The sequence below is a fragment of the Clavelina lepadiformis genome, chromosome 5 (assembly GCF_947623445.1).
Source record: "Clavelina lepadiformis chromosome 5, kaClaLepa1.1, whole genome shotgun sequence".
Lineage (NCBI taxonomy): Eukaryota > Metazoa > Chordata > Ascidiacea > Aplousobranchia > Clavelinidae > Clavelina > Clavelina lepadiformis.
Genome location: NC_135244.1, coordinates 20,295,240 through 20,308,378, shown reverse-complemented (window position 1 = coordinate 20,308,378; position 13,139 = coordinate 20,295,240). Strand labels below are relative to the sequence as shown.

Sequence of the window (13,139 nt, the reverse complement as noted above, 5' to 3'; positions counted from 1 at the left end):
TTGAATATCTCAAAAAGTAACGATGGTACGAAAAAACTAACTGGATTTTTGAACTCAGCACCCAAAAATACATAAAGGGGCATTAAAAAAAGTAGCCAAACAAAAATTGTGTTACGTAGTGTTATCAAACTTTGTCGCAGAAAAAACATAAACAGAAAAAACAAATAATAAATTGATACACAATAAGGAACAAACACTTTGTCAAGGAGGTACGGAAATAGATTGGTGTGAGCTTTTGCCTCTGATGTTTTTGAGCGCCGGAACCGATCGCTTTTCTTCTACATAGTGACAATTGAGACCCCATTTCGAAATGTGTTTCTCGTCACATACATACATACATAAATGTAAGTATATGCATGAATATATTAACGAGTCATCACTTTTAATTACTGTTGTTATATCATTATTCATACACTTGCTCACACTTTGTGTTAATATTATCTTCCGAAAAGTTTCCCGCTGGACAAAATTCCGAGAATTTTATTGTTTTAAATATCCAGTCGATATTTTTTCTGAATATTTCGAAATTTAATCAGATTACATCGAACAACTGCTAGAGGCTACCACCTTGCGGAACTTTTACCGTCAAATGTACCATCCTATCTTGCAGCGTGGTCATACGTTTTTATCATTTACTAATAACACAATCCGAAAACTGTATTGAGCAATCTAACATTCAGAGTAGCAAAATCACCTTTCTCAAAACATGAAATCGATATTGTAAAAAACCATATTATGCTCAAACAGCACAATTGGCATATATTTCAGGTATACTCTTCTGGAACACAAATAATCGAGTAATTTAGCGGGCCGCACAAAAATCTCAGGCCGACCGCAGGTTGGACATCCCTGGTCTATATGAAAAAAGCTGAAATTGCGCCGGTTGAGAATCCGATACAGACAAAGCCATATTACATTATTACTCCAATAATTGTCATGCAATTTTATCAACTATAACACACAGAACGTCTTTATACTTTTAGGATATGTTTAATAGAAAAAAAGATAACAATTCTTGCGATGCATGATACGATAAAAATTAATAAACAAAATAAACAAACGTTTATTAACAAAGTTAACGGTGTAAAAACATCAACTTGACATCAAACAAACAAACGGGACTATAATAAATAGTTTTTACAGTTAAAGTTGACCAATATTGTGATATGTTTAAAAAAAAAAATTTCTAACGTCTGTGTACAATATGTCCATTTAAAATTGGAAGTTCAATATTCTCGTTCTGATTCTCTGAAAAAGAATAAAACATGTTCTTTAATAACTTCATTCCAATTATGGGCTTGTGTAACATCTTGAAACGCCCATACACAATAAAACACTTTCTACATTCAAGCAAAAATATTTCACATTTGTGAACTTTAGCTACCTCTTACTCCACGTTGCCTGCGTCCGCTATTATTTCTTATCTTTCTCCAACGGCGAATGATCTGTGCCAGTAACATGGCGACAATTATCACACCAAATAACGAAGTTACTAAAACTATTGTTATTAAATTTTTTGGTGTGTTTGTTTGGTCTCCTACAGTTGTTCCCTTGTTATCTGTAACTTAAAGTTGCTTGGTGTTAAGAGCATACAGTTCATTGTCATCACCATTTTGCTGAAGAAAACCATTTGAAGTTTGCATGTTCTATGTCGTCTTTTTGTTTTGCCTTAAAAATTAAATCTAGCAGTTTTATGGATCTAACACTAATCGCATTGAATAAAATATATTTTCAAACTATAAGACCTTTACAGTAGTAGTAGTGTAGAAGACCTTTACTTAATCACATTGTCTTAATTAATTGTTTTGTTTCAAGCAGGAAGTCCTATATTACCTGTCATTTTGGCTGTGAATGTAAAAAACGATGGGGTAGACTCGCGAGATAAAGCTGTAAATTTTTTTTCCACAATTTTTTACGATGATTAATTTGGCAGAATATAAACAAAAAACATTAATAATAATAATATACATAGCTATATTTAACTAATAACTATATAACTAATTTAAGCCTATATAATATATCATAATATCCACGCAATACGTAATTGGATATAAGCAATTGATTCAGGAGATTCGTTTCAGCAGTTGCTTTGTTGCTGCTATTTTGCGGAATGTCAAGGCACTAGACAAAAAAAACTGGTGGCAGTTGAAACTACATTGAATAAGATCACATCAATTCGCAAATCTTTATTACCAAATACCAGCTCACCAATCAAATAGTTTTATTTTTCCAATTGTAGAAATCTCAACAGCTTGCTATATACAGTTAATCTAAATTACCGTGGCTTATATAACAGCTAAAAAAATGATTAAGACATTGCTAGTTAATTCAGTTTTCGTAATTAAATTATTTTTTTCAAGAAAGCTGTAATATTGTGGAATTAAGTCGGTCACTAATGCTAAGATCTTCAGCTAAGCTGTTGCAAATGCGCTTTAGAACCTTTCATTGTTATTTAAAAACCATTAAACAAGACATTATACAACTAATAATACATTGAATTGGAACTACCGGTGCTACATTGAATCAGAGATTCCCAACACTTAAAATAGCAAGTATAAAATAATGCTTCAAATTTAACTATATTCTCATGAATCGCACTCACTGTCGCCTTCCTAGTTACTGTTGGACGAATTCATGACAAAGTGTCCTGGTATGTCCAAAGTTTAAACTGTGCTCACAAGCAACGTCACACAGATAGATCAACAGTGTATCAAGAATTGTCACGCAAAGTGCTATAAATCGAGTTTGTACTGCTTCAGATTTTACAATTATAACAATGTACATTTCCTCCTAAATATTTGGACAAAACACCTTAAACTTCTGGACTTAAATTTTTGTACCTTGTAAAAACCAATGCAAAATTACCGTCCTTCGAAGCTCAGTCTCGAAAATAAAATGAATCTCAAATAATGTAAATTGACAACCAAGGTTTAATCGTGCAAGCGGCGAACCGCGCCTGGAGCAGAAAAGCTGTAAAAAGTGCACACAGTAACGTTGTGCTGATTTTCACAAGCACAAACAAAATTAAAAACAGCACTAAATAAAAACTGCAAAACACCAAAGTTAGCAACGGCAGTGCCTAGTAACAACAAAACTTGCTTTTATTAACCAGCAACTATTCCTTTTGTACTTCTTCATAGGCCCTGCAGAGTGCTTTAGACGAAATGTTTCAAAAATTGAAAGATAAGGTTTTGACATACCTTTTTTAGAGATGGGAAGTGTATGATGCACGGTGCACGGGACCATGGTGAAATGATGCTGCAATTTGTTGGTATTTAGAGTCCACGACATTGTTGCGCTTTCTGAAGTTGCACTAGGAATAAAGCTTATTTGGTTTAAAAAACCTTGCTAAAGTTCTAACTTCAAACATGCAAACTTTTAACATTTTATGCTTTGTCATGTGACGAATTAGATTGAAAGTCGGATAATGACGTAAAGCACTGATCATGTTTATGTGTTGATTTCTTCGAAAATATATCTCTGGTTTGTAGAAAAGCAATAAAAACTTGTCAGTTTGGCTCGATGTTAATTCCACGAAAACATACGTAAATCTAGAATATGAGGACCAAACGCAGCTGCAGCAACAATGTAGTCTACAAGCCGTATTTAATAATGATCCAGTCGTCACTAGCAATAAGAATAATACTATATAAATGGGATATTGCAACCTCCTACCATACTGCAGTTATGTTATAAACTATTAGCTATATTTAGACTAGCTGATGCAATTCTACTCATAACATTTAACTCTACAGTCCAACTCTGTAACTATGACAGCGAGTCATAGTGTTTAACATAGGGACATACCTGTATATATGAACAATCTGGCTAAGAATTGCAAATGATCAAAATTGCACAATTGCAGTAAAGGCGTCGTCGATTGTGACACGTTGACAACAGTTTCTTAATGGTGGGTAACAACACGTGATCGTTTCATTCCTTATACCTGTGACTTACATACAGAACATCAAGTCTGCATTTAAATGAACAAACATTTAATGGTTTTGCACAACTGCATTATCGGGCCAGATTACGAACCGAGTTTATACTCATAATCTCCCACATTAAGATGACAGACAAAGAATGGCATAAAAACATGATTTTGATTCATTCAGTAAGTTTAAATCTCGGGCCAAATTCGGACTTCAAACAAAATGTTGCTTTCGGGACGGATTCGGGCTTGTATGTTCGGGTTCGGGTTAACAATGTAAGGTTCAATTAGAAATCTGGCTAGCTCGATTTCTGTGTACACTGTAGCAGTAGTTTATCGTTATTGACCTTGTGTACGACTATAATTGTTCGACAATATATTTGATGAGGTAGCGCGCCGATCGCATGATGAGCTGGTTAAAACGTCACAATTAACATGGTGCAAGGTACCCATTGATCAATGGCAGCGATCGCGGAAACTTCTTCACAGTGGGAAGACACATGAAGGTATAAGTTATAATTCAAAGTTGGGAAGGCCAAGCCTTTAGTTTAGTAAACACGTAAAGACGTTTAGTTTTTAAAAGTGGAGAGAGCCAAACCTTCCCAGTAAAAACGTTTGGGTGCTCTTGAGTCACTCGGCCCCCTCAGTTCCTTCATTTTTGACAATTGTCCAACGAGACTTAAACCAAGATCAAACAAAAACTTTTGCATTGTCTTATTAATTTTTTGGTTTGATCCGACCAATATGTTGTTATGCATGTTGTTCAAAGAAAATCCGTGGTTTGCTGGATCCACTCTTCTCACATTAAGAGATATTTATCGTGCTCGGGTTTTTCTTTATGAAACATTTACTAAATGTATACTCTTTAAAGTGTACCCCTTTATAAAGGAGTATTAATTGCTGCATTGGTTAAGTATGATTTAGTTTTTACCTTCATATTAACTTCACTTTTTTGCTCTTTATTGCTATATAACATAACATGGAATAAAATCATTCATTACTATTGAACATTTAACAAATAGAGTACACTATCTTCAATATTAATATTGAGTACGCAAAATAAATTTAGGAAGTGTTCTGTTAACGCTTAAACAATTAATGTTTGTTGTGCTGCAGAAGACGAAATCATAATGAAAATCAACATCAACAAATCAAAAACTTTTAATTATATTTCAGAGTTTGTGAAAAACAGTTGTTAAGGCATAAAAATAACAGATTAATTTGTGAAAATGTTATGTGTTTATATTGGAGACAAATAATTTCAACAGAGAGGAAAAATCTTTCAGTTGAACCATCACCAAGTAATAGAGTATTGTATATAGACCTATACTTGACTAATTTGCGCAATTGCGTTGATGCAGATACAAACAAAACATAAATAAAGTTTTTCCAACATATTTAGGCGGTGAAAAATCAAATACTAAACTCCAATTTTGAACAATATATTTTCCATGTTTTTCAAAGCTTGTTGTAGGCTATCTGATATAAATTTCTATTGTCGTCTGTTGACGACATTTCCGTTAACAAACCTAAATGCCAAATTTCCATGTTAAATTTCTGAAAAAGTTCTAACATGTTAATCATATGCTGTACATGAAAGAATGTACGTTGGTATGGCCAAGTATTTAATTTAGGTATAGATTTTATTCGGACAGGTTACCTCGTTCTCTCAATTGCCTGACTGTTTGTTTGCTGTTATGAAAAATGTCCAAAGCACTAATATGAGTACAAGAAAGAAGCTCATTATCCCAGCAATTAAAGTTTCCTCTGGGGAAAATTCTTCTGGGTCGGTTGAAGATGTTGGATCATTGTCATCTGTATTATATAAAATTGCTGAATGTTGACCATTTCAGTTTATTTGCTTTGAACAAGGCCATCATTTAAAGCTTACTATTTGCAATTATTAACGTAGTCTTATAAATTGCTTCGATTTCATATTTGTAATTGCTTATTTGTAACTTCAATATTAACTAAGTTATAATTTAGTTGACCTGCATTTGTTGCTGTAACATAGCTTCCGCACCACATCAAGAAAAACAAGTTGTTTAAGCACAGAACTTCACAAAGATACATTTTCAAATCTATGGTAAACAATAATGGTACCACTTAACTGTTTAACGATCTCCTTAAAGCAATTTTTTGTACAATTAAGTCTATAGCAAAATATTAAAGTTGTTAATACTAATGTATATGGTCAAATATTTTTTGAGCATTTGAAAGAGCTGCCAACAAATAAAAACGTACAATATATGTAGTACATAGAAGAGAAATCTTGTAGGATGATATCTTGATCCACGCTTCTCACATCAAGAGATATTTATCATGCTCGGATTTTTCTTTATGAAAAGTTTACTAAACGTATACTCTGTAAAGTGTACCCCTTTATAAAGGAGTCATTATTGCTGCATTGGTTCAGTATGATTTAGTTTTCACCTTCGTATTAACTTCACTTACTTACTCTTTACTGCTATATAATGACATGGAATAAAAGCATTCATTACTATTTAACATTTAAGATATATAAAAGACTATCTTCAATACTGATATTGAGCACACAGAATAAATCTAGAAAGCGTTCTGTTAACGCTTAATCAATTAATGTTTGCTGTGCTGCAGAAAACGAAATGATAATGAAAATCAACATCAACAAATCAAAAACTTTTAATTATAATTCTAAGTTTGTGACGAACAGTTGTTAAGGCATAAATATGACAGATTGATATTTTTAATAATGTTATGTGTTTATATCAAAGCAAAAATACTTTAAAAGTGAGGAAAGCTCTTTCAGTTGAACCATCACAAAGTAATGAAGTATTGTATATAGACGTATACTTGACCAACTTACGCAATTGCGTTAATGCAGATACAAAGAAAACATAAATACATTTTTTCCAACATATACTGCATCTAAGATGTGAAAAATTAAATATTAAAATCCCATTTTAAACAAGAAAATTTTGATATTTTCTTACGCATGTTGCATCTCGTATAAATTTCTATTGTCACCTGTTGATGACATTTCCGTTAACAAACCTAAATGCCAAATTTCTTTGTTGATTTTCTGAAAAAGTTCAAACATATTAATGATATACATGAGAAAATGGACATGTACGTTGTAATGGTCAAGTATTCCATTTAGGTATAGGTTGTAAAATAAAAATCACCTTGTTCTCTCAATTGCCTGACTGTTTGTTTTCTGATACGGTAAATGCACAAAAGCATTATTATGAGCGAAATACCTAAGACTATCATCCCAGCCTGAAACATTTCCATAACATTCTGAGAGGAGAATTCTCCTGGCTCATATGCAGATGTTGGATCCTTGTAATCTGTATTATATAAAACTGCTGAATGTTGACCATTTCAGTTTATTTGCTTTGAACAAGGCCATCATTTAAAGCTTACTATTTGCAATCATTAGCGTATTCTTATAAATTGCTTCGATTTTATGTTTGTAATTGCTTATTGGTAACTTCAATATCAACTAAGTTATAACTTAGTTGACCTGCATTTGTTGCTGTAACATAGCTTCCGCACCACATCAAGAAAAACAAGTTTTTTAAGCACAGAACTTCACAAACATACATTTTCAAACCTATGGTAAACAATAATGGTACCACTTTATTGTCTAACGATCTCTTTAAAGCATTTTTTGTACAATTAAGTCTATAGCAAAATATTAAAATTGTTAGTGATAATATATATGGTTAAATATTTTTTTAAGCATTTGAAAGGGCTGCCACCAAATTAAAGCGTATAAAAATTCTGTAGGCTATACCAGGGGTGGGCAAACTTTTTGTACTGAGGGCCGCATTAGAAAAAATGTTGCAGCCGGCGGGCCGCACACTCTCATTACAAAGTAGGAAAATTTACCCGGTGTGTAAATAAACGCATATTCATATTAAACACAATTTTTTGCATTTCATACTCAGTTACGTTTAAAGCTACGCAATCTTCATCACAAAGGCCTACGGTAGCCGCTACCGTATTTGTATTTTATGATCAAACAATTGAATCAAACAATGCGTGAGAAGTGTACGGCTAGTTGCTGAAAGCATGTTGCAATACATGCGCGACTGACGTGTGTGTGTTTACGCACTGAAAGTGAAGAGAAAAACACACTCGTAAAGGGAATAATATTTTGTCATCTAATTCTAACCTGTTTAATTAAAACAATAAGTGATGAGTAGGAGTTTCTGCAAGTGCCAGCGGGCCGCATAAAATGGGACCGCGGGCCGCATGCGGTCCGCGGGCCGTAGTTTGCCCACCCCTGGGCTATACCATACAGAAAATCGTTGGAATTATACACGTTTCTGTATTAAGTTAATTGTGCTTATATGTGTATGGTCGAATATTTTTTTGAGCATTTGAAAGGGCTGCCAACAAATAAAATCGTGTAATCTCGTATATGGTATATAAATCTTGAAGGTTATACCATACAGAAAACAATTGAAACTATACACGTTACTGTATTAAGTTACTTATGCTTATGTAATCAAACCATATGTGTTTTAGTAGTGACTGTTTCACTTTGAGTAATGGTGATACAGCCAGTGGTTAAATACAGCCGGTGCTTTCGTAATTAAATTATTCTTTTCATGAAAGCTGTAATATTGTGGAATAAGTCTGTCACTAATGCTAAGATCTTCAGCTAAGCTGTTGCAAATGCGTTTTAGAACCCTTAGTTGTTACCTTTAACCTTAACCCTTTTACCTTTAACCTTTAGAACCCTTATATTAAATCGATTAAATAGAAACTTAACAACTAATAACACATTGAATTTTAACTACCGCTGCTAAATCGAACCAGTGTTTCCCAACACTTAAATTAACAAGTATAAAATAATGCTTCAAATTTAACTATATTCTCATGAATCGCACTCACTGTCGCCTTCCTAGTAACAATTGGGCGAACTCATGACAAAGTGCCCTGGTATGTCAAACGTTCAAACTGCGCTCACAAGCAACGTCACACAGATAGATTAACAGTGTTCAAAGAATTGTCACACAAACAATTTCACATCAAGTTTGTACTGCTTCAGATTTTACAATAATAATTTACATATCATCTCAAATACTTGGACAAAACACCTTAAACCTCTGGACTTAAATTGTAAAATTCTTGTAAAAACCAATGCAAAATTACCGTTCTTTAAAGCTCTGTCTCAAAAATAAATTGAATTTCAAATAATGTAAATTGACAACCAAGGTTTAATCGTGCAAGCGGCGAACCGCGCCTGGAGCAGACAAGCTGTAAAAAGTGCGCACCGTAACGGTGTGCTGGTTTTCACAAACAGAAACAAAATGAGTAGCAGCACTAAATAAAAACTGCAAAACACCAAAGTTAGCAACGGCAGTGCCTAGTAACATGTATGTAGTGCATACTTTTATATACAAACAGCATGGGTAAGAATTGCGAGTGATCAGAATAAATGCACATATACAGTACAGGCGTCGTCAATCGTGACGTGTTGACAATGGTCAGTTTCGTAATGGCAGTTAGCAACTTGTGATCATTTCATTACTTATACCTGTGACCTACATCTAGGCAGTCAAGCCTTCATTTAAAGTTTAAATGAACAAAGGCTTAATGGTTTTGCACAACTGCATACTCGAGCTCAAATTAGAAAAATAATCGGGCCAAAATCGGCCCGATTATTCAATCAATCAATCAGCCAAATAAAAATGTCGCTTCCAGGCCGGATTAGGGCTGGTATGTTCGGGTTCGGGTTAACAATACAAGGTTCACTTAAAACTCTAGTTTGCTCGACTTCCGTTTACACAGCAGCAGTGGTTAGTATAGTTGTCCGACAATATAGCTGACTAGGTAGCGCGCCGATCACATGACGAGCTGGTTAAAACGTCACAATTGACATGGTGCAAGGTTCCCAATGATCAATGATCGACAACGATCGCGGATCCTTCTTCACAATTGGAGGGCCCATTAAGTACTAAGTTTTAATGCAGAGTTCGAAATTCGAGTTTTTCTGGAGATCTATCAATTCGTAACACGTTTAGTTTTTTAATTAACAAGCTCTTTTGCATTATCTTATTATTTTCTGGTTGTATCCGACCAATATTGTTGTCTAAAGAAAATCCTTGATTAGCTGGATTATAACTTGATCCGCTCTTCTCTCATCAAGATATATTTATCATGCTCGGATTTTTCTTTATCAAACGTTTACTAAACGTATACTCCTTAGAGTGTACTCCTTTATTAAGGAGTATTAATTGCTGCATTGGTTAAGTATGATTTAGTTTTTACCTTCGTCTTACCTTCAATTACTTACTTTTTATTGCTATATAATAACATGAAATAAAAGCATTCAATACTATTGAATATTTAACATATACAGTAGAAAGAATATCGTCAATATTATTATTGAGTACCCAGAATAAATGTTGGAAGCATTCTGTTAACCCTTAAAAAATTAATGTTTGCTGTGCTGCAGAAGACGAAATGATAATGAAAATCAACATCAACATCAACAAATCAAAAACTTTTAATTAGATTTCAGAATTTGTGACAAACAGTTTTTAAGACATAAAAATCACAGACTATTATATGTGAAAATGTTATGTGTTTACATCAAAGCCAAAACATCTTAACAGTGAGGAAATTTCTTTCTGTTGAACCATCACCAAGTAATGACGTATTGTGTACGGACGTATACGTAAATAATTCAAACAATTGCGTTGATACAGAAAAAAAGACAACATAAATAAACTATTTCCAACATAGTTAAGCTGTGAAAAATCAAATAGCTGAAATCCAATCTTAAAAAGAAATTTTCCATGTTTTCCAAAGCTTGTTGCACCTGATATATATTTCTATTGTCGTCTGTTGACTTTTGCGTCAACAACCTTAAGTACCAAATATCCTTGTCGATTTTCTGTAAAAGATCAAACACGTTAATGATATACATGATAGAATGGGCATGTACGTTGGTATGGCCAAGTATTTCATTTAGGTATAAGATGTATTCGAAAACATTACCTCCGTCGCTCAATTGCCTGACTGTTTGTTTGCTGATACGGTAAACACACAAAAGCACTATTATGAGCACAATACCCAAGGCTATCATCCCAGCCAGGAAAGTTTCCAGCAAAGTCTGTGAAGATAATTCTCCTGGCTCATTTGCAGGTGTTGGATCATTGTAATCTGTAATATATAAAATCTGTAACATATAAAACTGATAAATGTTAACCATTTTAGTTTATTTGCTTTGGATAAGGCCATCATTTAAAGTTTACTATATACAATCATTAGCGTAATCTTATAAATTGCTTCGACTTCATGTTTGTAATTGCTTATTTGTAACTTCAATATTAACTAAGTTATAGCTTTGCTGACCTGCATTTGTTGCTGTAACATAGCTTCCGTACGAAATCAAGAAAAACAAGTTTTTTAAGCACAGAAATTCAAAAAGATACATTTTCAAACCTATTGTAAACGATAATGGTACCACTTTTCTGTTTAACAATATCCTTAAAGCAATTTTTTGTATAATTATGTCTATAGCAAATATTAAAGTTGTTAGTGTTAATATATATGGTCAAATATTTTTTTAGCATTTGAAAGAGCTGCCGACAAATAGAACAGTATAATATAGGGTATAGTATATAAATCCTTTAGTCTATACCATACAGAAAACCATTGAATCTACAAGTATCTATATTAAGTTAGTTTTGCATGTGTACTTGTAGTGGCTTGGGAGCCATAACCAATACCAATATATCATTCGTGGGAAAGTATTCGCCAGTTGGTTATTGAAATGTTGTTTGTTGATGAAACTGCAATTGTCGCTTAATATTTGGAAACTTGCACTAAATAACTTTCTGTGAAAGCGCCGTTTAGTACGTTACCAGGTGATTTCATAGCATCCGAGTTTAAACTGTGTATAATTCCCATTGCCAACGTTTAGTTTATCGTTTGCGATTCTGACCTATTTGTGTATATTTTGTTGAATACTTCCGCTCACATCGCCCCGCTTTATAAACTCGTGCTAAAATGCGAGTAACCGCGCAGACAGAGATATCGAATCGTACGAACGTATTACGTCAGTCGTGTTAAAATGTAATTTGTTAGACTTGTTTTAATTGGTGAATGCTAAGTTTGTGCTTGTGTCATAATAATCGGAACCTGTACAGTTCCTACAATAAAGGATTGTTTCTGATAAACTGTATCTGTTAATCGTAATAGCTTTCGGCTAGTAGCAGTAGTAACACGTTAAGGTTAGAGATTTCTAACCGCACGCAACCACGGAGTCAGATCATTAATTCGGCAGGTAAACTAAGACCGAATAGCATAAGACTAACGAGCAGTGTCACCGCATTTTGATGACCACCGACGTTGACCCGACGTGTTTCAATGAAGCTGGTACTGCTAACTTTATTCTTGTAAATAAGTTGATTTAACAACAACGACAGCAATGGCTCCAGCTCAAAGTAGTTCAGTTTCTGACGGAGACGACGATGAAGACGACGATGATGACGACGCTACAACCTCTTCTGCCACATTCAGGACTTCTTGGACTGGTTGCAAAATCCTGCCACCGAAACGTTTCTCTGATTACAAACCCAACATGTTCATTTGTTTGCTGCTTACATGTTTCGCTTACATTTCCGAAGTTCTCACTACTTTCAACGAAGACAACAAGTTCCTACATTGTCAACTCACAAAGCTGATTGGAACACTCTACAAAGCAGTTGGGAAGATTTTTCCTACTGAGATACTGTCTTCTACTCTTGGACATCAAGCCATGGGTTCCAACCTTGGAGATTTTATGTCCAGAGCAACATGTCACTCTATCAACGGTACCGTCTTACCGTCACTTGCGTACCGCAACGCGTTCAGTCAACGCCCTCTCATCCTTTATCGCGATCAAAACGGCCACAGTCAATACGGCCAACTCATCTCAGACAACATTGTCTTACCGGGAGTACATCTGCTGGAATCGTATCGACCAGCTAGAAGTTTTGTCTTCCGAGTTCATGGGGACACGGTCCTTTATCACAACTACACCTTATCGCACGAACATGTGCAGGTGCACCAACTCAACTTACCTTTGTCGACTATACACCTCAGCTACAACGCTCCTGACTACGAGAAGATTCTCAACGAGCTGCCTGACTCCGACTCGTTCACTGACTTTCAATCGCTGCTCAGCTCTATGTCTGAAGCCAACCTGCTCAAGGAGAAAATGCGA

General features: G+C 34.4%; 1 protein-coding gene and 2 long non-coding RNA genes across 4 annotated transcripts; all 3 read right to left on the bottom strand.

Annotated features, from left to right (window-relative positions):
• Positions 1-496: 496 nt before the first annotated feature.
• LOC143460386 (uncharacterized) lies at positions 497-1,952 on the bottom strand. Of its 2 annotated transcripts, none has more exons than XR_013117873.1 (3): positions 1,834-1,952; positions 1,385-1,558; positions 497-1,248 (listed from the first exon to the last, which is right to left on the bottom strand). It is a non-coding gene; the product is annotated as an uncharacterized LOC143460386 (long non-coding RNA). The 2 variants fall into 2 exon arrangements; XR_013117872.1 differs by having other exon boundaries at positions 503-1,248; positions 1,385-1,564.
• Positions 1,953-4,969: 3,017 nt separating this feature from the next.
• LOC143460405 (uncharacterized) lies at positions 4,970-6,486 on the bottom strand. The gene is made up of 4 exons (XR_013117874.1): positions 6,176-6,486; positions 5,923-6,012; positions 5,592-5,746; positions 4,970-5,460 (listed from the first exon to the last, which is right to left on the bottom strand). It is a non-coding gene; the product is annotated as an uncharacterized LOC143460405 (long non-coding RNA).
• A 7-nt stretch (positions 6,487-6,493) lies between these two features.
• On the bottom strand, positions 6,494-7,590 carry LOC143460404 (uncharacterized). The gene is made up of 3 exons (XM_076957895.1): positions 7,437-7,590; positions 7,096-7,260; positions 6,494-6,992 (listed from the first exon to the last, which is right to left on the bottom strand). The coding sequence occupies exons 1-3, from the start codon at positions 7,516-7,518 to the stop codon at positions 6,934-6,936; spliced, it is 306 nt and encodes a 101-aa protein (XP_076814010.1). The 5' UTR covers positions 7,519-7,590; the 3' UTR covers positions 6,494-6,933.
• Between the last annotated feature and the right edge of the window lie 5,549 nt (positions 7,591-13,139).

Coding starts and splice junctions, on each gene's coding strand:
- LOC143460404 (XM_076957895.1), bottom strand. CDS start 7,518: ATGTATGTTTGTGAAGTTCTGTGCTTAAAAAACTTGTTTTTCTTGATG. Junction 7,261..7,436: donor TGTTACAGCAACAAATGCAG/GTCAACTAAGTT, acceptor TATATAATACAG/ATTACAAGGATCCAACATCT. Junction 6,993..7,095: donor CAGGCAATTGAGAGAACAAG/GTGATTTTTATT, acceptor GAACTTTTTCAG/AAAATCAACAAAGAAATTTG.